Here is a 25,886-nt window from a genome sequence, read left to right on the forward strand (position 1 = left end):
GGCGGGCATGGCCCAGCTGGCGGCGCCGCGCTGCCTCCGCCCGGCCGCGGCCAGCCCGCCGCGCCGCGCCGCACAAAGAGCCCGGGCCCGGGTCGCCTTGGAAGGCGGCCGCCTGAGCTCTCAGGTGTCCCCGAGTCCCGGCCTCCGCGCTCTGGCTGCCTCCTCGACCGGTGCTGCATGGCGAGCGCCGGGCTCCTGCGCCCGGGTCGCGGCGTCCACCCCATTGTTTATTCCCTGGGCTTAGGGGCTTGGGGGTAGGTAGGTACCGGGCTGGGGCGGCCCTCGCCACCCCCACTTACTGCGCTCCCCCGGCGGTGCGGCCCGCTTTGCGTACTCTTGTTGGAAAAAAAAAAAAAACAAACCCAAAAGTGGCCGAGAAAGAAAGGGTTAACCTTCGTCTTTAAATATTCATGTCATTGTTTTAAAGGTGTAAACAGGCGGCTTTCAGGGCTGGAAGTGACAGCCTCTTATGATGCAAATTGGCCCCCCTGTTAATTACTCGTCCCCCCCCCCCCCCCCGCCCCGCAAGCATCCCCTTTTCTCATCCCCCCCCCAAAATGTAAGAATTTATTTTTTTGAAGTTCGAGTGTGTGTGTGTGATTTGTGTCTCTCGTTCCTTTTGGAATTTTAAAACTCCTGAGTGCCTTCTGGACTTAGGGTGTTTTAAACTTTTTTCCCCGTAGAAATTGGGAAAGATGTAAATTATGCTTCAAAGGAAGTTAATCCTCCAGATGCCAAATTCCCCTCCCCGCCTTTTTTTTTTTTTTGGATAGAGGTTGGAGGTAGGAAAATAACTGAATGCCTCGTGAGTTGGATTTTTTTTTTCCTGGTAGGAGTGAGGCGGTGTTAAATGCGAGGCATTTTGTGAGGAAAAGACTGTTGTTTTTGTTCCAAACCCTTCCAAGTCAAAGTGGTTTTAGACTTTTCCTAACTCTAAAATGGCTTCAGAATTCCCATCTCGGTGACTGGCTTTGGTCGCCTGCCGCCCTCGTTTTGGGCAGGTTGTTCACGAATGCTGAAAGGTTTACTCCTGTAGGTTGTAGGTTTCAAACCGAAATCAGCGCTCATCCCAGACATGTTTTTGTAAAGTCCGTTTGGATTAGTGCCCAAACGCGGGCTTTGTGAGATTTATTTTCGAGGAGCTATGTGCTTCCCAGGGATCGAAAACCCTATAAATGGGAATTATGTTCTTAATCATAAATTTTATAGGGGAAACCGACCCTAAAACTTGGGGCGTCTGTAATTCTATGCCCAATAAAGTATCAATCTGGAGGTTTGTAAACCCTAGGAGCACATGTCAGTTTTTGGTTTAGCTCCAGAGACTTCAAACTTAGGAGAGCTTGTTCCAGAAACTTCCGGTGGTACCAAGTACCATAAATGCTAGTGATTTAGTACGGTTTAATTTATCGTTTTAGTTCTGCAGTGAAATGGTAATGAGCAGTATCGTGTTTTGTCAATGCTGTGTGTGTACTAGTTTATTGGGTGGGATGTTTGCTTTCTAGGAAATAGCGCTGCATTAAAACATCAGAGAACTTTCCACCGCTCTCTTTGAAGAAAATAAACCTCGCTGTGTTCAACAGCCATTCCAGTTTGCAAGTTGTGTTCTGTAGTGAGGCCTCCTATTAGTTTTGGATCGTGTTGTGTACTTTTGGCTCAGAGTGAAAACATGCTTTCCTAAAATGAGTCTTAGCATCGTGAAGAATTTCATGAAACGCGTTTCCATCAACATCCGTTTCCCGCTGAGTTTCTATGAGGCATTTTATAGCAAAAGCCGTCAGAAGGTTTTCCAGAGAAGTCACTTTAGCCGGAGTGTTTAATTTCTAAACCATAGTGCTTCTAGGTTGCCAGATGAAGCGACTTAGATGTGTTCTCACAATGTTGCCTGCTAGAAGCAGCTTTGGGGCTTAGTGTTCAAGGTGGCACTGTGTCATGGAAGCTTGCCAGCCCGTAGTTCCTTCTTCAGAGGAGGTCTTCCTCCTTGCCCCCCTGAACCACAGTTATAACACAGACGTTAGATCTTCTCTGGCAGAAGATGTCTGTGATGGTGTCGTCACTTTGTAAAATGACTTGCTTTGGCTTATGCATCCCTTGTGATGAACTGTTGTGGCCCAAAATCACTTTCCCTGTGGTCCTGGTGATTTTAGACCTTTTCATGTTTATTTTTCACCATCATGTGTTTGCTTGATGCTTGGCAAGTACTGGTGAGAATTCCTTAAATGCTGTCTTTGTGTTTTGGTGATACCTAGGTGGATCTGTCAAGAAACCAGCCGCTAGGAGAGGGAGGGGGGGAGCCCGGCTGTGAGGCGTGTGCGCCCAAGAACCATGTCTACGCGGGAGTCCTTTAACCCGGAAAGTTATGAATTGGACAAGAGCTTCCGGCTAACCAGATTCACGGAACTGAAGGGCACCGGCTGCAAAGTGCCCCAAGATGTCCTGCAGAAATTGCTGGAGTCCTTGCAAGAGAACCACTTCCAAGAAGATGAGCAGTTTCTGGGAGCGGTTATGCCAAGGCTCGGTACGTGAACCGTTGTTTCTTTGTACTTTCCTGAGCAAAGCATCTTGGCCTGCGGTCCAGTCAGTAAGTCGAAAACCAGATTTCTGTCCTCCCATGTCGCTTTTCTTTTCCCCCTAATTTCTGTAAGAAGGACTCAGAGCAAAGCAGTGGTAACTGTGTTACGTTGTTGTAACTGATTGGAGGAAACACTTAAGTCTGCGATGGAGACAATTATATTACAGTAAAAGCATTTTCTGTGAAATTGAATTTTCTGGTTAGCTGAGGATTACAGAAATTCCTTTATGTCTTTACCTCAAATTTTCCTTAAAATGCTTGCGTTCTTTTCATCGCCTTGGGAAGGGTAGTACTTAAGCATCACTGTGCAGTACTTTCGGAGCAGTGACGGGGCAGGGGGAGAACTTGGGGGTCCTCTGTCGTGTGCACTGTGTGAAATGCTCCTGTGGGGAGGAGGGGAGGAGAAGCCTGGACTGAATCTGTACTTGACCCCAGGACGTCATCTGGAATGGAAAGCTGTTTTTTCTTCTTGACTAAATTCCTGATGTCATTAGGGGTTTGCCTTTTCCCAAACATAGTGCTCAGAAGGAAATTCTAGGCTCTTGGGATACTGTTTGTTAGCCTTTATTGTGTGGTTTGTTAAGTACGTGATGCAAGACCGCGATCACTTTGCTTTTTGAGTGTTTAGTGTGTATTCTAGAAGGTTGGAGTTTTTGTTTGTTTGTTTTTGAGGAAGATTAGCCCTGAGCTAACTGCTGCCAATCCTCCTCTCTTTTTGCTGAGGAAGACTGGCCCTGAACTAACATCCGTGCCCATCTTCCTCTATTTTATATGTGGGACGCCTACTACAGCATGGCTTGCCAAGCGGTGCCATGTCCGCACCCAGGATCCGAACTGGTGAACCCCCGGGCCACCGAAGGGGAATGTGTGCACTTAACCGCTGCCCGACTGGGCCAGCACCTAGAAGGTCAGAGATTTTGTAGTTACGCTGTGTGACTTGATCAGCTTTCTTACATAGGGTTTTTTTTTTTTTTTTTAAGATTGGCACCTGAGCTAACAACTGTTGCCAATCTTTTATTTTTTTTTCTGCTGCTTCTCCCCAAATCCCCCCAGTACATAGTTGTATATCCTAGTTGTGGGTCCGTCTAGTTGTGGCATGTGGGACGCCTCCTCAACGTGGCCTGATGAGCCGTGCCATGTCTGCACCCAGGATCCAAACCGCTGAAACCCCGGCCTGCCGAAGCACAGTGTGTGAACTTAACCACTTGGCCATGGGGCTGGCCCCTTACATAGGGTTTTTATTTCATTTATTTCCGCCCATCATTTTGTTGTGAAGTCCTGTCTTACAGCATTGGTTTTGAACCCAGGGTGTTCCTTCTTCGCCAATCTCTAAGGCAGATCAAAGCAGAGTTGCTTTGGTTGGGAGAGAGGAGGACCCACAGCCCGCACTCCCAGGGCCTGCAGGGCTCCTGGGAGCTCAGTTTGAAAACCGTCCTCATCTAGCTGATGTCTAAGCTGTGGAGAAATACCTTGTGAATGAGTTGGAGAATGTCGGCTAACTTGTCAAGAAATAAGAAAATACTGAGAAAGCTCTTAGATAACTTTGTCAAGAAAAATAAGCTACTTGAATGGGCAAAAACAAATGCAATAAAAACCTCATGGATAAAGTAATAACTCCTCTTTACAACTTCCCCCTGTTGATCTTACTGAGCGCGTGGGCACGCCATGCACTGTGAAGCGCTTTGATAATGGGTCGGGTCATCTGCTCCTTCCAGCAGCCTCAGGATGCTCAGGAAGGCTGGGTAACCCATTCTGTCCCTTGATTGGGGTCAGGACCTGGAATCCACATCTTCCAATTCCTCCACCCACCATACTGCTTGTCATCTGGCTTCTAAGTCCAGACGTGTCATGGTGGGGAGAGGAGCTGCATGAGCTGCCATTAGCACCGGCTGAAGGGGCCGGCTGTCTGACGGCAAAGGAAGAGGCAGGAAAGAGCAGATGTCAGAACACAGAGTGCGAAGGAGTGTGGTCACATACAGCTTTTGAGAAGTAAATCAAAGCCGTGACCCTTTTGCAGAAAAATGCACATCCACAAAAGTTTGCATTTGCGGCATCCTTGAGGGGTAGATGGACCCCAGGTTACAAGCAGATGGATGCTGAAGGAAGCAGAGGACGTATTAAAACCTTGTACAGAAGCGGTCTATCTTGATGGCTGAAACTTTGCTTTGGGGTCAGATCTAGATTCATATCCTGACATAGTTGCCTACTAGTCACTACTGTTACTCTGTGCACATTACTTAACCCTCTTGAGCCTCACTTTCCCAGTCTGTACAATGGGATGCTAATGTTTACTGTTTGCACTTGTGTGAGTACCAGAAATTATCTGTGCATGTAAATGTACCTTGTATATCTGTACTCACATACACAATACATATGTGTGTGTGTATTTATGTTTGTATATGTCTACACACACAAGTGTCTTTATCTGTCTTTAAATTTTTTCTAAAAGGATGTCGTAGTTCCCGGATTCCAAGATGGCATTAATTGAAAGATGAGCCATAATAGCTTTTAAACACATACATGTTTATTAGATGTATTCTAACTAATTTAGGTATTAAGTGTATGCATTCTAAGAAGCAGGTGAAATTAATTCTAATATATTTTATTTAATCCAATATATAAAAATATAATTTTAACACAAAATTGATCTAAACCACATTACTAATGAGATGTTGGGTTTTTTTGGTACAAGTGTTTAAAATTTGGTGTGTATTTTATATTTACAGTGTATTTCAATTTGCAGTAGCCACATTTCACATGCTCAATAACCTCACGTGGCTGGTGACTACCATATTGGACAGCACGGGACCCTCATTCTAGTATGTAGTGGTGTCATGGTTGTGAGAGAGGACACGGGACCCTCATTCTAGTATGTAGTGGTGTCATGGTTGTGAGAGAGGACATGTGGACACTATAAGCTCCTCTTCAGCCCGGGGAACGTGCTCAAGAATCATCAGTTAACGTGCTCTGATGCTAGGTATAAATAGAAATTACAGGCTTTACAAACCAAATATATTTAATTCAAATTTAAGATTACCCAAATCAGAAACATTTAAAGCTCATATTCAGCAACGGGTATTTTAGTTTCTCTTTCAGTAGTCCTGTAGTTTATATGAAAACCTAAAAGAAAACCATATTTCACTCTTTTCCAAAGTGAATAGGAATATACTTGGAATAACCGCTTGTTGGAATCAGAATCAATATGAGTTAAGTTGTGGTTCTTGCCCCGTTTTCACCCAAGTGCCACGGAACGTTGTTAGCTGGAATTTCTGAGAGGCTTCGCGCATACACTGTTTAGATGAATTATCGCACACCTTCTGGACTAAAACACAAAAACTGATCACTGGTAAAGTGCCTTCCATCATCACAAATTTGTGAGACTTGCCATTCTGAAGCGAACTCTCCATTCCCTAACTGGATCTTCCAACAAGAGTTTCTGCTTTGCCGTCTAGTATAGTAAAAACATCAGCCTGTCTACACAGAGTCTGCCTTTTCACTAAACTTGATTTTATTTTTGCATAATAATGGGCCAAGACCCGGAAAATAAGGCGCCTCTGTGCCCCGGCCTCTGTTGGGCATGTCGCCATCACGGCGCTGAGGTGGTGGTGCCGTGGCAATTTTACTATTCAGAATACGAAAGGTACCGTGTACTCGTTCCAGTGTGATTCGGATGCGATTCACTCCTGTTTCGTTTGGAATTCTGAACTGAGAGGAGAGCATCCGCTTGCTTCCTTCTGTACTTCATCCTGATTTTTTCTCTCCTGTTGGCTGTTGGGTTGCAAAGTTGAAACACTTCCTAAGAGGGCAGGAGGGCATCCTTTTGAGAGGTGTAGAAAGGCACCCTGTTTATTCAGCTTACTTGGTGGGAAGGCCACTCTGAGTTTGCAGAATGTCTGCATTATAGGTGATTTTTAATGAAATGTAGCCTACAGTAGCTAGTCTTGACTATTTCTAAACTGATTTCAGGAAAAGGTAATTATTTCTAATTAGCCCATCAGTTGTCTGTATTATCTTTCTAAATGTTTAGAGACAATTTTTAATAAATTGAGGTATTTCCCACAGGCTTCTTTAGTTTTTTTCCCTGTTCATAGTATAAGTTAGTAAAGGTGACATTTATAAGTTTTTCACAAGGGGAATAACATGGAATTTTAAGGTTTCCCCCTAAAAATGCTTTTAGGGGCCAGCCTGGTGGCCTAGTGGTTGGGTTCGCGCACTCTGCTTTGGTGGCCTGGGGTTTGCAGGTTCAGATCCCAGGCGTGAACCTAGCACCGCTTGTCGGGTCATGCTGTGGCAGCATCCCATGTAAAGTAGAGGAAGACTGGCACAGATGTTAGCTCAGCAACAGTCTTCCTCACCAAAAAAAAAAAAAAAAAAAGCTTTTGGGAATCCATATGAGAGATCACAGATGCCACAGTGTTATGTACATGGTTGATTGGAAATGATGAATACCTGTTCTGGCTTTGTCTTTTTCCTTTTTTTTTTTTTTTTTTTGTTTTTCAATTTTGAAAAAATGTTGAAGTAAAAAAAGGATTTTCTATGTGTAAAATATTTTACAGATTTTCTTGTGGGAAAACAGACTAATGCCTAAAGATTCACTCTAAGTAACTAGATAAGACGACCCAGGTGTGCCATTCTCATCTTTAGAGAAATTCTCTGTGGTGCCAGCCACACGATAGAGTAACACAAAGGAAAATTTCTATTCAGGGCATCATTAGAGTGTAAAAGTTTACCACACTGAAATTGAGCCGTCATCACTGACAAATTTTATTCTCATTTTCTGTCTTAAGCTAATTGTATGTTTCATGTTTATTTCAATTATGCTTCTTGATAGGAAACACATTGCTTTATTGGCAGTGTGCGGTGTTCCCTAAGTATCTTCTACACAACTCTTCCTGTTCAGAACACTGATGGTGTAAAGTGAAATGGCGTTTCCTTTTGATTTTTGGATGACGCTGACCTCCGTCTTTGCAGGCATTGGAATGGATACTTGTGTCATTCCTTTGAGGCATGGCGGCCTATCCTTGGTTCAAACCACGGATTACATTTATCCCATCGTCGATGACCCTTACATGATGGTAAGTTTGACCTCATGTGTTTTCACATCTGGAGCAGCAGTTCGTTTGGTTGTGGGTTGTGGCAGGGGTTTTGTGTACGTGTGTGGGCTTTTTGTTTTTGTTATAGCCAAATTGTCCTCATTCCACGGCTGCTCCGACTCCTGCAGTCACAGCAACTGGATCTGTCTCCTGCGCACGCTTGGTCCCAAGCGTGAAGCAGTGAAGGTAGACGTGGGGGGTCCTCTGCGGCTTTTGGACCTGAGTGTGTGTCTGTGCAGGAGCACCTGTTGTCTACTGAGCATGTCTACTGGCTGACGTGTTTGTAGTTTTCTTCTTTCATTCCTTGTCCCTTTTCTTCTCTGACATGTGTAAACTCCTGTGTTTCAGGCTAGAGATGTTACCATACTCTCCAGTAGGACTGATCCTAGATGTTTCCTTCCAGAAATAAGGAGCTTAGCATGTCATCACAATTCAGCATCTTGACCACTTCATCTGATTCTGGTCACTCTCCCCATCACTGTGTTATATGCCACGGTGTAGACTTTGTATCTGAACTACTGAATTAAAGTTGCTGTCACTGATCATGCTCTGCTGAGATGGTTTCCACATCGTTCACTGCACGGTTGTAGCCAGCACCCCCCAGTCTACCTGACTATAACCCCTCCACCCCACCAGCCAAGGGGAGCCGATGGCGGCACTGGGAGTGTCCTATTGTCATGTAATTCCAGAGGTTCTTCCTGTGCGCCAAGGGCACTGGGATCAAGCTGCACACACGGGAACTTGGCCATGAGGTCGCCAAATGGGGGGAGGGCGGTGTTCACCTCTTAGATGTTACTAGAAACCAGTTTGTCCTCTGCATGTCCATCTGCTCTGTCCTCTAGAGCAGGACTCCTGAGACACTGAGGTATGCCATACCCCAAGTTTCCCACATGACTGGGTGGCAGAGGTGGCTAGACCCAGGATTCATCCTTTTCCCAGCATCTCGTGAAAGCATCTGAGAGAGCCCAGAGCAGGAGGGGCAGTGAATGGCTGCAGCCCTAACCAGCGGTTGGCACCTTGTTACGTTACAAGTCACAAACCACCTGTTGCCCTTGTTACATTGAACGTGAGTCGCAGAGAGCTACTGAGCGCACTGCCGATCTGCCAGGAAGTCATTAGCAAACCTTAGACAAGCAGCGAAACGGCTGCTGAAAATGATACTACTTTGGAGTTTGATTATCCTTATGGCAGAAGAAAAATGCATCATTTTCTTCTTTAGTGTCGAGGCAGTGGCAACTTAGATTTAAAATATCTCCAAGGGTGATAAAAAAATCTTTGTTACCACATTTCTAATAAATACTGTTCTAAAGTCCTTTAATAAAATCATATAGTTGATTGGGAAATGCTCCTCTTTTTCTTTAAAAAACAACCTAATTTCAAGCCTGGATGTGTTTTATTTCTTCCACTTGTTTGGTTTCTCAAACAAGATGATTTCTCTGTTTATCTCCTACAGCCTTGAAAAGAAACTGCAAAAATTTTTCCTTTTAAGTGTATAGAAACCATCCTCTCTATAATTGATATAGTCAGTGCTTTTTTAGAATCTGTTTAGGATAAGTGGCTGTTTCCAAGTTTGCTTCAGCATGGTTGTTTTCAAGCTTTTTCACTCCATAGCTCTTCCTCCCAAACCATCGGCTCCCACCTTGCTTCCCCCTGACGTCTCCGGCGCTCTCCGTTCCCCATCTAAGTAAACTGCAGCCTTCTCCCAATATTTAGAATGGGAGAGAACATGGAAACTGTTTGTTCTGCACAAGGGAGAAGAGATGGTGACAGGAACATCTGAGAGAGTGAATGGCCTAGTGGTTCTGTGATTAAGGGCAGGTGGTGACCTGCACGTCCTAGAAACTGAGGCCCATGTCCCTGGAAAGCCCCTGAGCTCTCCTGGGAGGCGCTCGTGGGCTTGCTCTTTGCTTCTGCACTTGGAAAGTCCCCCTATTGTCCTTTCTCACATCTCCCCTCCCTTCCAGGGCAGGATAGCATGTGCCAATGTCCTCAGTGACCTCTATGCAATGGGGGTCACAGAATGTGACAATATGCTGATGCTTCTTGGAGTCAGTAATAAAATGACCGACAGGGTAAGTAGGAGATCGTCCGGCTGCCTGCTGGTCTGTTGTCTTGTTGCGTCACTTGACTGGTTAGCCCTTCATGCCCCCCCCCCTAGAGTGAGGAGCCCAGGCTGCGTGGCTTCTGTATCCCGTCCAGCTCTCCACTTTTTGGCACTTAGCAGTAAATTAAAATAGAGTCTGGCCTATTCATATTTTCATTTCTGCTGCCTGCTTCCCTTTCTCTCTTCTGGGAAGACTGAAGCCAAGACATTTTTGTTTGTTGTAGTGACGTCTAGGCCACCGTAATAGCATCCCCACACCGGGCTTGTGGACTGGCCTAGCCTTACAGACCTAGGGCGTGTATTAAGCTGGTCCTGGGATTCCTGTGGACCATTAAGGAGCTGGCTCAGGTGTCGGGCAGCCCTGTGCACCCAGTCACATTCCAGCTTTTACTTCTTTGTTTGGGCTTCATTCACGGTGTAACCCAGAGCATCTCCCAGCCTTTGATAAGATGGCTACAATGTAAACTCTTCCCTACTTGTTTCTGTTACTCCCTGCCCCTTCTGGAAACTTTCAGGCCTCCCTTTAGGGTTTTATGATCCTTTTTATAACTACGAGTATAGACTCTCTTTTCTTGGTTTTGAACTGAATTATGTGACTTTTAATTTGTGTCCTTTTAAACCCTAGGAAAGGGATAAAGTGATGCCCCTAATTATACAGGGTTTTAAAGATGCCGCAGAGGAGGCCGGAACGTCTGTAACGGGCGGCCAAACAGTGTTAAACCCCTGGATTGTTCTGGGAGGAGTGGCTACGACTGTCTGCCAGCCCAATGAATTTATCATGTAAGTGGATTTTGTTTCATGTCACGTGGCCTGTTCTCTCTCTCTTTTTTTTAAATAGATGTATTGAGATATCATTTGCATGCCGTACAGTTCACCCCCTTAAGGTATACAATTCAGTGGTCTTTGGTCCATTCACAGAGTTGTGCAGCCATTAACCAGAGTCGATTTTAGAACATTTTCATCCTCCCAACAAGAAACCCGTACCCTTTAGCTCTCACTCCCTGCTCTGCCTCCCCCCATCCTGGCTTCTTTCACTTTACATAATATTAGCTTAATATTTTTAAGGTTCATCCATTTTGTGGCATGTATTAGTACTTCATTAGATTTTTTTAATTGAAGTATAATTATTACAACAATTTCACACAACATAAAATTCAAATTTTTAAAGTATACAATTCATTGATTTTTTAGTATTCTAAAGTTGTGCAACCTTTGCGACTATCCAATTCCAGAACATTTCCATCAGCCCATTAAAGAAACCTTGTATCCATAACCAGTCACTCCCACTTCCCTCCTTCCTCCATCCCCAGGAAACCACTAATCTACTTTCTGTCTCTATGGATTTGCCTGTTTGAGGCATTTTATATAAATGGAATCATACAACGATGTTCTGTGACTGGCTGCTTTCACTGAGCATAATGTTTTCAAGGTTCACCCATGTTGTAGCATGTATCACTACTTCATTCCTTTTTATGGCTGAATAATATTCCATTGTATGGACATACCACAGTTTATCTCTTCATAGGTGATGGACCTTTGGGTTATTTCAACCTGTGGTAAATGATGTTGCTATGAACATTCATGTGCAAGTTTTTTGTGTGAACGTATGTGATCCTCTTGGGTATATACCTAAGAATTACTGGCTCATGTGGTAACCCGTTTAACTTGAGGAAGCATCACACTGGTTTCCAAGGTGGCTGCACCATTTTATATTCCCAGCAGCAATGTATGAGAATTCCAGAGTCTCCACATCCTCTCTAGTCCGTGTTTTATTGTCTGTCGTTTTGATAATAGCCATCCTAGTGGGTGTGAGGTGATAGCTCACTGTGTTTTGATTTGCGTTTACCTGGTGGCTAGTGATATTGAGCATCTTTTCATGTGCTTTCTGGCCATTTCTAGATCTTTGGAGAAGTTTCTCTTTGAACACAAGGGTCACTTTCCATGTTTGATGTCTTGTTAAGAAAAGCCACACGTCCTATTTTCTGAAGGAAGTAGAAACTCCGCTTATTGTGTGAGTAGGCCCTGACAGGGGCTGTGCTCACGTGGTTCAGAACTCACAGTATAAAAGGCTCTTCAGTGCAAAGCCCCTCACCCATCCTGTATCACCAGTGTCCCTTCCTGGAGGCTCCACTTTGATCAGTCTTGGGTATCTTTAACCCATCTACCATTGACATTCGGATTACTTTCAATTATTTTGACGTTACAAATAGCACTCCAGTGAGTAACCTTATACGCAGGTCATTGTGCACATGTGTGAATCTATTGGTAGGAAAATTTTCCAAATGGAATTGCTAGGTCAGGTGTATATGTAATTTGATGGACACTCCAGGTTGCCCTCATAGGAGCTCCATCAGTGTATGCTCCACCAGCAGCAAGTGATGCCAGTTCCCTTGTGTCCTACCCAACACAGTCTGGTAAACTTCCTGGTCTTTGCCAGTGCGTTTGGTGGTTTAAGCCTTACTCCTATGAGTCAAGTGGACCATATTTTTCATATTTTCATATCTTTTGTCCATTTTTTTAATTGATGGGAGCTCCTTTTAGAGCCATTACCTGACAACTTTCATGTTAAGGATCTTGCATTACTTCCATCAAGGTTTTATTTTCCTATATTTTATGTCTGTAGTTCTGAAACTTTCTACTTAGATGGGACAAAAGATCCTAGAGCCCATCTGTCTCACCCATTCCAGCTTTCCAGTAGAAAAAGAACTTAGCGATAGCAAAAAATCAGAGAGGAAAAATTAATAAAACAAGCTTCAATGAATTTTTTGTCAACAACGTATGTATTTACTTTGTAAAATATGAATAGGCCTATTAGCATGATTATAGTTCATAAAATATTTCCCATAAACTTAAAAATAACCCAGTAATTTTATCACACTTAATTTGTTGATATGAATTTGTACGTTGCACATGACCAGTGATGTGCAAGAACGGATTGACTTTAAGGTATGGCTGAGCAGAATTGAGAAACATTTATGTCTTAAGGTCTAACTTTTGGAAAATGAATTTCTTGTATATTGTCACAGAATTAATACTTTTCGAAGCTAACAGTGGATGCAAATATTATAGGATGCGTTGGGGAGCTAGTTGGTTTTTGAGTCCATGCCGCTGGCTTTTTAATCAGTTTGGGTGAGTATTTGAGTCGTGCAGCGTCGGGATGGAACAGCCACATGGACAGCTCCTTGAACTGAGACAGGACGACTCCCATGCGAGACCTGCATCCTTGTGGTGAGGATGCAGGTACAAGAGCAGTTCCCTTTGGGGGATCAGTCTTTTTGTTTTTAGGGCTGCCTTTCTAGTATCTGCCTTCTGTCTCTATGACAGACCAACCAGGTGCCAAGTAGGAAACTTACTGGTCAGCCTGAGTTTGAAGACTTTGGGGTTGAAATCACCAAAACATCAGACCCACAGATTTGAGCCCAATTCCACAGCCTGAGAAATACGCCCCACATGTCTGTCATAGAAGAGATCATTAAAAAAGCAGCCTTTGTTCCAAAAGTCTTGTTGCCTCGGAACCGTGGTGGGTCTGCATTGAAAAACGACGTGAGCATGGCTGAAGCAGGGCCTCGGGAGGCCTTTGAAGGCTAAGCGATCAGCTTCTTTGTACACTTCTTTTTGGAACCTAGTAAGTCATTGGCCTATAGGTTGAAGTCTGTGGACTCTTCGATTCTCTTTTACCGTTTTGTTCCAGCAGTAGCCTCAGTGACGTGTTGCAAGGCTCTGATACGTGGTGGTAGTGGCTTACATTTAAGTAAGTGTTTGCAAAACCAAATGTGGTGTTGTTTTGTTTTGTTTTTTCTTTTTGGTCGGGAAGATTGTTGCTGAGCTGACATCTGTGCTGGTCTTCCTCTATTTTGTACATGGGGCGCCACCACAGCACGGCTTGATGAGGGGTGTGTAGGTCCATGCGTGGGACTGGAATCCGTGAACCTCACACTGCCGAAGCAGAGCGTGTGAACTTAACCACTGTGCCACTGGCCCAGCCCAAATGTGTTTCTGACAGCCTTTTCTTCCTCCTGTCTAACTGGTAATGAATTTATCTCCTTGGTTAACTTGACTGGAACCTACCCTTCTGTTTTCCTTCAGGCCAGATAACGCAGTGCCGGGGGACGTCCTGGTGTTGACGAAGCCCTTGGGGACACAAGTGGCCGTGGCGGTGCACCAGTGGCTGGATATTGTGAGTGACCCACGGCCTGGGGACGGGGGGCTGGCCAGCAGTGTTAGGGTTGTGGTAGTCTCTGTGGGAAGGTTTGGAGAGAAGGGGCATCCACTCTATGAGTCAGGTCAAATAACGTCTCTCTAGTCTGCTAGTGCTGGAATGTGCTTCTACAGGCACACATAGCTGTTCATCATGGAAATGCTGCTTCTCCTCCATCCAGTAAGCCCTTCTTCCCCTTGGACGTGTTTGAACGTGGCTAAGATCTGTTAGGTCCTCTCAGTGTCAGCAGCTTGTCCTCTAAGACTGAGCCCTTTTAGTTCTCCTACCGGGGAGTTTAGTGTCAGTCAAGTCCTTTAGAAGTCCTAGAAACTGTCCATGCTCCTTCATTAAATCAAAGTTTCGTGTATCGGATGCTTAGAGTGGGTAAGCCCCAGCTTGCGGTTTCAAAGATAGTCCACGAAGAGACTCTGGGGGGCAGCGAGTTCGGCTTATCCAGTGCCGAGAGAACTTTATCTTTCGTACCTTAAACATCACTAAAAAATAAGACGGAGGAGGATGTGTGGAAAGTGTGGTGTTTGGGGTATAAATAAGGCCAGGGATATTGACGGTTTAAATTACTTTAGACATGAGGTTTTTGATTGTTTTTTTAAACTAATTAGTAACTTAGAACATTTTGATGACTAATTACCTCGAGGAGAAAGCATCTAGAATACGAGGTTATTTATCCTGAGTCACTTTTCCACTGAGCTGTTATCATACTGCATTTAAGATTTTTTCATTGCCATAACAACTCAGAAATTAATATGATCGTGGCGTAGTCTCACATATCTTGGTGCTTTTAATTTCTACACCTGTCATCTGAAACTACCGGTCCTGAGAACCAGCTGAAAAAGAAGTTTCTGTTATTCCTCGGCCAGGTGTATGCTGGCTTGATACAGCAGAGCAGAGAGACTCTCTGAGGCTGCCGTGCTCTTTAGTTATGTTTCCTTCTGATCCGGTGACGATCGGGAGTCTCCAGTCAAGTATGATGGTCTGTACATTAGATTGGAGGGGCCACTACAGGGCAGTAATCTCGCAGCAGCTTTCCAGTACAACTGCCCAGGCCCACGTGAGTGACCCAGGGCGGGGAAGCAGCTGAGGCAAGGGAGCATCAAAGAGGAGGCGTGGGGTCCTTCTCGTCTGCCCACCCCCAACCTGACACCGCCTTCATTTTTTACCATTTTTTTAAAAAAATGCTCAGAATTTTAAAGAGCAAGTTCCAAAGACTATGTAACAGCAGAATACCCTTTTCATAAAGGTCAGAAGCAACCAGAGAGTATGTGTATAGGCATCAAATACGTATGGGAATAGTATTTTTTGAAAGGCAGGGGAGTGATAAGTATAAAATTCAGAATAGTTATTCCCTGTGGGAGAGATGGAGGGTGAGCGATAGAGGACCACGTCGACCACCTGAAGTTATTGCATTGAGAGGTGGATTACTGGGTGTTTAATTAAACAGTGAATGAGTGATTGCCATTACTGGACCATGATGACAGTATGTTATAAACCCAGCATCGTGATGTTAGATTCTTTGAAAAGCTGACTGAGGAAAAAGGGAAAGACCCCCAAAAGATACCCTTTGTGGTCACCCAAGGCCGTCCTTGGTGCGTGTGCAATTGAAGTTGTTCTTTCATTTGTTTGTCCATCAAGATGACTTGATCCAGAACTCTGGTGAAGTCAGCAAAATTGTAATTGTATGGAAAACGAAAGCCCTCAGCTTAAGAGGGCAGATGGGGAGGGGAAACCCCCCAGAAGGGAAGCTACAGCAGCCCGTGTTAGCACAGCTTTTATTGTCTGCGCCTGGCGGCCGTATGTCCGGCTGCGTTTATGTATCCAGTAAACTGCGGTATCCGACTGCAGAAGTGTGGCTTGAGAAGCGAAAAGATACCATGATGAGATGTCTAATAGACACCTAAAATAACAGTCACGGGACCAAAAAGTGAGAAAACTTAATTTTGTGTACAAAATTAAATAAACGCTCCAAAACATGACAATGAAAAAAGATAACGTTCTTTCTTTCAGTGGTTTGAAGTAAAAGTTAATCACCTTTTTTCTATCTTGTTCTCTCTCTGCGGTTTTCTCCCTCGTCCATGTTCCTATTAGCCTGAAAAATGGAATAAAATTAAACTAGTGGTCACCCAAGAAGATGTGGAGTTGGCGTACCAGGAGGCGATGATGAACATGGCCAGGCTCAACAGAACAGGTACCGGGGCACGAGGGCGCCCACTGCACAGGTCGGCAGGCTTTCTGAACAGGGCCCAGACGGGACGCCACATTTAGGCTTTGCGGGCCCGGTATGGTCTCAGTTGCATATTGACTTTTCCCACAACTCGTTAAGCAGGGTCAAAAAGCCAATCTTAGCTGGAGAAATGGGGTCAGATGCTGCTGGTGACCGCAGACCCTCCTCCCTCGGTCTCTGGTTTGGGGTCTGTAGGTCACTAGCAGGGCTCCAAACAGATTGCTTGTACTTGACAGAAATGCCCATTAAATGTGACTTGCATGAGAGAAAATAAATGACCAGTGAGTGGCCCAAACAGGACGTTGGACGGGTCATCAGGTCATGAGCATGTTTTCTCCAGCTCTTTCATCCGTGTGCCCGGAGCTCTGCAGGGCACTGCGGCTGTGCCAGCATCTTTATTCCCCCTCGGGCTGGGAACCTCACAGTGAGAGTGGTGCCCGGCACAGAGCAGAGGCAGCAGAAATACGGAGGAATTGAATTCGGTTAATGAACGTGTGAAATGGAGAGTTGAGCTTATATTTTCTCCCTCTTCCTCCCAATTATAAAGTTCTGTGATTATAGGCAGTACTGAATTCCTCTGTGCCCCAGTGAAAATGGAAAAGAAATTTATATAGCATATTTTCAGAAGTATTTGACTTATTTGTTATTTGAGGTGTTAACATTGTTATATTTTTAATTCCGAGGTTTGTGGTATATAAATGAGGAATGACATTCATGTCATAATTTTTTTTTCTTCACATTTTATTTCTAGTCCTAGCTTCTTAATGCTAAAAAGTAATAATAATATTGATTACCATTTATTTGGTAGTTATTAACATAACCAGGAACTTGACATACTTTCTCATTTTATTCTTAAGACACCCTTCCTTATAAGGTTATTATTATCCTCCTTTTACAGAGAGGTTAAGTAACTTGCTCAAGGTCACACAGCTAATCGGTCGTGGCCCCAGGATTTGAAACCAGATATGCTTGTAATGTTTTGAAACCACTGCTTATAATGCTTTTAAATATTATATTCTATTCTTCTCTTACCGATTTAGTAAGAAATTGAGGCCATTTCACAGTCTTTGTGCGTGATAATTGAACAATACTTCTGTACTATGCTGAGAGTTTTAGAAGGAGTTTAAAATAAAACAGGAAGCTTCAAGAGCCAGAATTCATCTTCTAGAAAGCAGCAAGGCTTGCCTAGGGAATCACTGGATAATAGTTCAAGTGTCTTATACCCACTTCTTAGTGGCTTTCATATGTGTATAGAACATATCAGGTATGTTCTGTGATTAAGAAGGAAGCTCTTCTCTTGGTTCTTCGAAGTCCTAACCTCTCACGGGCCAGAGGAGCTGTTTCTAGAGAAGGAGTGATCTGGAAGCAAACCGATGTTTAGTGTCAGCTCCAGCAGGGCAGTGTTCCCAGCACCTAGAAGAGAGGAGGACATGCCACAGGTGCTCATTAAACATGGATGCAGGGGCCTGTCTGGTGGCGCAGCGGTTAAGCCTGTGTGCTCCACTTCAGCAGCCCGGAGTTCACCAGTTCGGATCCCAGGCGCGAACCTACACTTGTCAAGCCATGCTGTGGCAGGCGTCCCACATATACAGTAGAGGAAGATGGGCACAGATCTTAGCTCAGGGCCAGTCTTCCTCAGCAAAAAGAGGAGGATTGGTGGCAGATGTTAGCTCAGGGCCAATCTTCCTAACAAAACAAAACAAAACAAAAACATGGGTCCAGTGAGTGAGCTCTGTGTACCATGCATGAGTCATTCTTGATACTTCATGTGTGGGTGTTTTGTTTTTAATAATCCTGTGAATTGTATCTTGTTTGCCCCTTTGGCAGAAAGGAAATACATATAAGAAATTCATGCAGATCCCCTTGTCAAACCTCAGTCTAACTACAAAAACTGCTATTTCTCTGACACCGCACATTCCATCTGCATAAGCTAGTGTTGGAAATATATACAGTTTTTATCCTGAAAATACTGATTTTTCTCTCCTCATTAATTGCATGTGGTATTTAAGGCCTTGGGTTGTGTGGCATCCTATTTTGGAACTTTGAGGCTATTTGAAGATGAAGTTCAAGATAAACGTGAAGTTCAAAAATCTTGTCCTAGACAAAGTCACTCTTCATTTAGTAGTTTCTTTGGAGTCCCTTAGCCAGCAATCAGAAATGGATTTGAATACATCTTCTTGTCTTATCCCTTCTGTTCTTCAACTTTCCCCAAATGACTTTGAACAAAACATATGTAATACTTAAGCCATGAAGTCTCTTATTATTAAAAAAAAAAAAAAAAAAAGAACTCTTAATGTTAACCATGGGATCTTAAAAAATCACATCTGATACTCAGATTTTAAAGTTACAATGTGAAAAGAGATTCTTTTTCAACATCAGTCTTTCCCTCCTTTATTAAAACTTTTAAATTAGATATGGAGTTGACACAAAAGAATTTTATAAAATATGTGCAGGACTTATGGAACAACAGTGCAACACCCACGTGCGCACCATCTCATATGAGAGATAAACATCATCGCCTTGGAAGCCCAGAGGCGCCCCTCTCATACCCAGCTCCTGAATTCCTGCTTAGGGGTGACCACTTCTCAGTCTAATCTTGATTCTCAGGCATTTTTTTTAATTATTATTTATTTATTTATTTATTTATTTTTTTTTAAAGATTTTATTTTTTCCTTTTTCTCCCAAAAGCGCCCTGGTACATAGTTGTGTATTCTTCGTTGTGGGTTCTTCTAGTTGTGGCATGTGGGACGCTGCCTCAGCGTGGTCTGATGAGCAGTGCCATGTCCGTGCCCAGGATTCGAACTAACGAAACACTGGGCCGCCTGCAGCGGAGCCCGCGAACTTAACCACTCGGCCACGGGGCCAGCCCCTGATTCTCAGGCATTTTGAAGTATTTTTATTACATAGGCTTGTATCCATAGATAAGTTAGTTTCGCAGTTTTTGCTTTATTGAATCATACCTGTCCTGTGTTTTTCTTGGTGTTGGGTCTACCATTTAACGTTCCTGAGCGTCATCCCTGGTGTGTGCAGCTGTCTTCATTCATTTCTCACTGCTGGTGCATGTGTGTAGGAGGTCAGCAGTGCCTCAGCTTTTCCACATGGTGCCAAATTGTTGTCCACAGTGTTCGTACACCACAGTTTATAATGATGCACTACATTTAAAAAGTTTCCTTAATGTCACTTCTCTTCCTATTTATTTTATATACTTTTTCTGCTCTAAAAAATCATATGCTCACTATAGAAAAGTTTTTAGAAAATGAAAAAAGGAGAGAAAAAACATTGTCCATAATCCCACCACGCAAAATCAGCTTCTGTTAATATTTTTATGTATTCTTGTAGGATTTTTTCCTATGTTTGGTTGGTTGGTGGTTTACTGTTTTATTGTTAATGTTTTAAACTAGTGGTTATCATATATTTTATGTATGTGGAATCTGCTTTTATTCGTTTAACGTGACTAAATTTTTTTCCATATTATATAATCCCGATACACATAGTTTTTAATGGCTAGATCTTCTACCAGAGAGACATACCATAATTAGTTTACCTCCTGCCTACTTTTGAACAATTTATTAGAGATTAAGTTTTTCCATAATGTTTTTCTGCATTCCAGGAATATTTCTTTGGCTATATTCCAAAGTTGAACTGTAATTCCTTAATTCTTTGTCTTCACATGTTCTCATCACTTAGAACTGAGGCTTTTCGCTCGTGTTTCTTCTGTTCCTGTGTCACTCAAACTATATTAGGGGTTTTTCCCTTTTTTGGTCCTTTAGATTAAGTAGTTTAACAATAAGAAAGTGATTTGTAATGGCTTTATTTTTGTCCATATGGATTATTAGTTTGCTTATATTTGAGCCTTTAAGGTTCCCCCACCCTCATTTTTTTACATTATAGGCAGGGGTACAATATGGCAGAACGCTTATGGTGGAGTAATTGGTCATTATCTAGCAAAATAATGTGCACATTTATTTTGACCTAGAAGTCCCACTTCTATGGATCTATCCCTATGCCACAGTAGCCAAAATATGAAATGACTTGTGTCCAAGGCTGTTCACTGAAGCACTGTTTATAATTGCAAAAGAAGGAAACAATCCAAATGTCCATCAGTAGGTGACTGATTGAACTATCCAGTCTGCATGCACACGGTGGAATACTCTACAGCTATAAACAGGAATGAGAGGTCGTTAATACCAGGGAGCCATCTTCAGGGTATGATCAAATGAAAAAGCGAGGGACAGAAGCCTGTATGTGTGCTACATTTTGTGAGTTCATATATGAATATGAGGTAGTAATAAGTATTTTATACTTTCAAAGAGAAACAATGGAGAAATAAGTCATTCATAAAAATTGTTACATAGGAGAGGGGATAGGGAAGAAGCAGACCCTCTCTGAACATGCTTCGTTTTATAAAGTTTGACTTTGAAATAATAGTTTTCTATAATTAAAAAGTTAAAAAAGGCATATCTTACAAATCTAAACGAAATCAAAACAAAGTTGCCTAACAAATATCGAGTTAGTGGCAAAACCACATGGGGAAGAATTATTTCAAGTTACTTTGAGCCTGGTATTTTCAGTGTATAGCCTCAGGACAGAAACCCACAAAAGTATCTTCTTGTGTTCAGTGTGTTTGTGTTTGTGGGAATGTTGATAAAGTAAGATAAAGCAAATAAACTGATGTAGTTAGAAACAAGGAACTTAAGAATAAGAGAAAAGAAAGAGGATCAAAGAAGCTAAGGAAAAACTGTAATCTTTAATTTGGAATTATCCATATAAACTCAGGATTTATTTGTGAGCCTGCTCTTCGAAGAGGCCTAGAAGCAGTGATGACCCAGTAGTAATGAAGTCCTGGTCCCACATTCTGATCTGAAAATTACCATTTCCCACTAAAAAGCCCCAGGACTCCTTGGGGAAATGGCTGATTCCACTCTGGGACAGGAAATACAAAAGAGAAGCCTGGGACATCATTGCCTGAAAGTAATGGAACTTTCAACAACCAGTGGGTCATGCCACTTCACTGTAACTTGAAGAAGCTCCCACCAGTCAACTGGGGGGAGGGAGGAGACAGTTGACAGGAGGAGACAGGAGACATTTTGGGTATCAAAAAGAAGAGTGACTGCAGTCAGTTAAGCATATCAAGTATTATTGATATTATTGATATCAATCAGATGTAATATTAATTTTGTTGGTATGATAATGGTATTGTGGTTATGTTAACAAGTCTTTATCTTTCAAAGATACATACAGAATTATTTATAGGTGAAGTGCTATGACTGGGGTTTGCTTTAAAATTAATCTACCCAACCCACACCCCCAACAAGTAGGCAAGAATAGATGAGACCCCAGCAGAAAGGTGGTAATGGGGGTATTGTTGGGTACATGGGAATACATTGTAGTATACTACTGTTTCTACTTTTGTGTTTCATTAAAATTTTCATAGTGAAAATGAGCAGCAATAATTCCCCACACAGCAAAGAAGTGGTAATCAGTACCTTAAAAATGGAATCCCTATTACTGCCTAGAAGATTCAGTGTGTCCTCTTGTATACTCTGGTCCTCAAAGCTCATCCAAGATGGCACTGGGAAGAGCTTCTGAAGTGGAGGCCACTGCTTTATTAAATGTCATTGGCTGCCCCACTGCACTAGGTACAGTGTTAACAGAATGGTATGTCTGGTTGCTTAGCCACCATGATAGACCAGAAATGTCACTTCTCCTCTGCCTCTGTTGTTGAGAATGCACCTGAGTAAGAGATCTTATTCTAAAAATGTACTAAGAAACGCATTTACTCCAGAGTAGAGTAGGACATATTTCATTTCATGAGGAAGAGGTATTTAATTTTTAAAAGTTAGGCTTTTAGTCACTCCCCCTTAAAATGAAATGCTTAGGTATTTTACACACAAAATATGTACGAGATCTGTATGAAGAAAACTGCAAAAGTGATGAAAGATATCAAAGAAGTTGTAAATAAATGGAGAGGCATTCCACGTTCATGAATAGGAAGATTCAATATTGTCAAGATGTCAGTTCGTCCCAACCTGATCTATAGATTCAGTGGAATCCCAATCAAAATCCCAGCAAGTTATTTTTTGAGTATCAACAAACTGATTCTCAACTTTAGACGGAGAGGAAGAACGCCCAGAACAGCCAACACAGCATTGCAGAAGAGCAAGTTGGAGGACTGACGCTACCCAACTTCATCTTACTGTAAAGCTCTAGTAATCAAGACAGTGTGGTATTGGAGAAAGAACAGATAGAGAGATCAGTGAAACAGAATAGAGGGTCCAGAGATAGATCCACATAAATATAGTCAACTGATCTCTGACAAAGGAGCAAAGACAATTCAATGGAGAAAGGACGATCTTTTCAACAAGTGGTGCTGGAACAACTGGTCATCCACAACAAAAAATTAATCAAGACACAGGCCTTTACACCTTTCATAAAAATTGACTCCAAACGGATTGTAGACCTAAATGTAAAATGCAAAGCTATTAAACTCCTAGAAGACAATATAGAAGAAAACTTAGGTGACCTTAGGCTTGGTGATGACTTTTAAGATACACCACCAAAGGCACTGTCCATAACAGAAAAAACTCATAAGTTGGACTTCATTAATATAAAAAACTGATGCTCTGTGAAAGACACTAAGAGGAAGAAAAGACAAGACAGACTGGGAGAAGATCTTTACAAAGAACATACCTGATAAAGAACTGGTGTACAGAATATACAAAGAACTCCTAAAACTCAACAGTAAGAAAACAACCCAATTAAAAAAAGGGTAAAAGACCTGAATGGACACCTCACCAGAGAAGCTGTGGCACAGCAAATAATCATTTGAAAAGATGCTCTGCATCATACGCCAGTAGGGAATTGCAAATTAAAACAACACCGCATACTACTACACTATAATCCAGAACACTGACGACACCCAAATGCTGGTGAGGATGAAAAGCAACAGGAGCTCTCATTGCTGGTGGGAGTGCACAAGGGCACAGCCACTTTGGAAGACAGCTCGGCAGTTTCTTGCAAAACTAAATATACTAAAATACTAATAGGATCCAGCAGGTGTGCTCTTAGGTATTTACCCAAATGAGTGAAAACTTCTGTCCACCAAAAACCTGCACACAGACAGGTGTTGCAGCTTTATTATAATTGCCCAAACTGGGAAGCAACCGAGATGTCCTTCGGTAGGTGAATGGATGTATAATCTGTGGTCCATCCAGACAATGGAATATTATTCAGCGCTAAAGCGAAACAGCTATCAAGCCATGAAAAGACATAGAGGAACCTTAAATGCATGTTAGTAAGTGAAAGAAGCCAATCTGAAAAGACCACATACTGTATGATCCAACTCTGTGACACTCCGGAAAAGCCAAAACTATGAAGACAGTAAAAAGATCAGTGGCTGCCAGAGGTTGGGGGGGAGGTGAGGGATGAACACGTGGAGCACAGAGGGTTTTTAGGGTAGTGAAACCATCCTTTATGATACTGCAATGGTGGATATGTGTCATTGTATATACATTCGTTAACACTCACAGACTACAACATCAAGAGTGAACCCTAATGTAAACCGTGAACTTTAGTTAATAATAATGTATCAGTATTGGCTTATCGCTTGTAGCAAATGTACCACAGTATGTTAACAATATGAGGAAAGCGGGAGGGGGAGGGGGTATATGAGAACTTCCTGCACTTCCCAATTTTCTGTAAATTAAATCTACTTCAAAAAATAAGGTGTATTAGTTTTTTTAATTAAAGAATAAAAAAGATACTAACCTTTCAGGCAATTTACTTCTATCAAGAATTCCCTGATTTCAGGTCAACCTTAAAAAGTCCTGTTCTTTGATTTTAGGATGGTTTAGACAAGTTTATCTTTCCTTGAGATTGTAATTCCTTTCTACAGACTTTTTAGTTCAGTGGGAAATTACTGTTGGTTGAAGCTGCTGCTAAGTCTAAGTGGTTGAAATTGGAAGAAAAATCAACTTTAAGAATTTCACTCTGGGTTTTGTTGATGTTTTAAGTTACATTTCATTATTCCTTTATGCCGTCTTCCTGACAAATTAGGAATTTGGAGGTCAAAGAATATTTAAGATTTTGCGTTGAGGAAAGGTGTTTTTTTCCCTCAGAGAGTCACCATTTCTTACACCAGATAACAAATGCCTCATCTGTCCACTCTTAGCTGCAGGACTCATGCACACATTCAATGCCCACGCTGCCACGGACATCACGGGCTTTGGAATTTTGGGCCATGCTCAGAACCTGGCCAAGCAACAGAGGAATGAGGTGTCCTTTGTGATTCACAACCTTCCCGTCCTGGCCAAGATGGCTGCTGTGAGCAAGGCCTGTGGAAACATGTTTGGCCTCATGCATGGGACCTGCCCGGAGACATCAGGTACAAGGATTCTGGGGCCAAATCTGAGGATCAAACTAGTGATGCTAACGGAAAGTTCCATGAAAAGGGAGAAGTACATGAGTTTGACCCACTTTGTGTGAGGTCAGCACTGATAACCTTGATCTTGTTTGCAAGGAATCTTCTCAGCCCCCTCCAGTGCTGCAGGTTACCAGTCTCCTGCCATCTGTGTGGGATCGGCTCATTTTAGGTGACTTATTTTAAGTCCAGTGTTTTCTGTGTTTGGTGATAGGATGGGAGGGAGAATATGGGGGAAATAAGGCATTATTCAGTTTCATTGGAAAATTAGCATTTGAAGTAAGCGTAATGACCATAGGTAACATTGAATAGCCTGTACCTTTTCCTTGAAAAGAGATGTCTAAAATGGCTGTTTTAAGAATGAAATAGTATATTATGTCTCTAAAGTGCCATTTTTCTTTTCAACTCATTTTTTCTCTCTTCCCCACCTTGACTCTTGTGTCTCATCCTGAAGTCCTCCCTTCTCTTTTGTTTTCAGTTTCTCTTGTTTCTGTTTCCTTCCCTCTGTAACTCAGTAGTTTCCTTACCCTGACAGGAATGGAATCATCTGGGGATTTAAAAAGTACCCACACCTAGACCCGATGCCTATAACCTGAGTTAGTCAGTCTGGGGTGAACCCGTCGTCTATAATCATAGCAACTCCCAGAAGACTCTGGGGCGCAGCGGAGAGGAAGCCCACAAGGCCCGGCCCGCGCATCAGCCCTGCAGAAGGGCTGTGGTTCTCCAGTAGGGCTCTCCCAGCCTTTCCAGAGGACCCTTCAACTGCCTGTCTTTAAAAAAACCCAAAGTCTATTTTCTAGAAATAAGTTCCAAGAAGGCAGCTGAACCATTAGTTCAGTGTCTGGCTAGAATGTGCCTGCCACCTGGTGGGCCACTGGTGCCACCTGGTGGTCATGAAATAAAGGTTGAAGGAATTAACGAATATTACCAACAAATTCAGTTAGCTTCGTTTATTCAAAAATGAGAAGTGTTTGCTCTTTCTGTAAAGGTACAGTATATATTTTGTCCTGATTGTTTTTTCTACTTACAAACATATATAAAATTTTTAACCTAGCTACTGAAATAGCTATGAAAGTTTATATTAACATATTTTATACTTTTTCTGTTTTGAAGATCATGAAAGAGCCAATGACAGAACCTAGATGCTTTGAGGCATTCAGTCTTTCTTGAATGTTAATTTTTAAATGAAAAAAATACAAAAAGTCTTCTTTGTAAGGTGAGGAATTCATTAGAGAACCAAATTGAAAAGGAAAGTTCTTTTTTG

At 42.6% G+C, this 25,886-nt stretch overlaps 1 protein-coding gene across 2 annotated transcripts in view; it reads left to right on the forward strand.

The window, feature by feature from the left end:
* Positions 1 to 25,886, forward strand: part of SEPHS1 (selenophosphate synthetase 1) — a 29,146-nt gene that overhangs the window by 957 nt on the left and 2,303 nt on the right. Inside the window, exons 1-8 of one of the 2 annotated variants that reach the window (XM_046678985.1) lie at positions 20 to 258; positions 2,247 to 2,515; positions 7,541 to 7,644; positions 9,627 to 9,734; positions 10,392 to 10,546; positions 13,853 to 13,943; positions 16,068 to 16,167; positions 24,374 to 24,586. In XM_046678985.1, the coding sequence (XP_046534941.1) occupies positions 2,323 to 2,515; positions 7,541 to 7,644; positions 9,627 to 9,734; positions 10,392 to 10,546; positions 13,853 to 13,943; positions 16,068 to 16,167; positions 24,374 to 24,586 (964 nt within the window). In that variant the 5' untranslated portion in view covers positions 20 to 258; positions 2,247 to 2,322. Of the gene's footprint in view, positions 1 to 19; positions 259 to 2,246; positions 2,516 to 7,540; positions 7,645 to 9,626; positions 9,735 to 10,391; positions 10,547 to 13,852; positions 13,944 to 16,067; positions 16,168 to 24,373; positions 24,587 to 25,886 lie in introns of those variants that run through there. The other variant, XM_046678984.1, reaches the window with a different exon arrangement.

This window comes from Equus quagga, chromosome 12 (genome assembly GCF_021613505.1).
Source record: "Equus quagga isolate Etosha38 chromosome 12, UCLA_HA_Equagga_1.0, whole genome shotgun sequence".
Classification (NCBI taxonomy): Eukaryota; Metazoa; Chordata; class Mammalia; order Perissodactyla; family Equidae; genus Equus; species Equus quagga.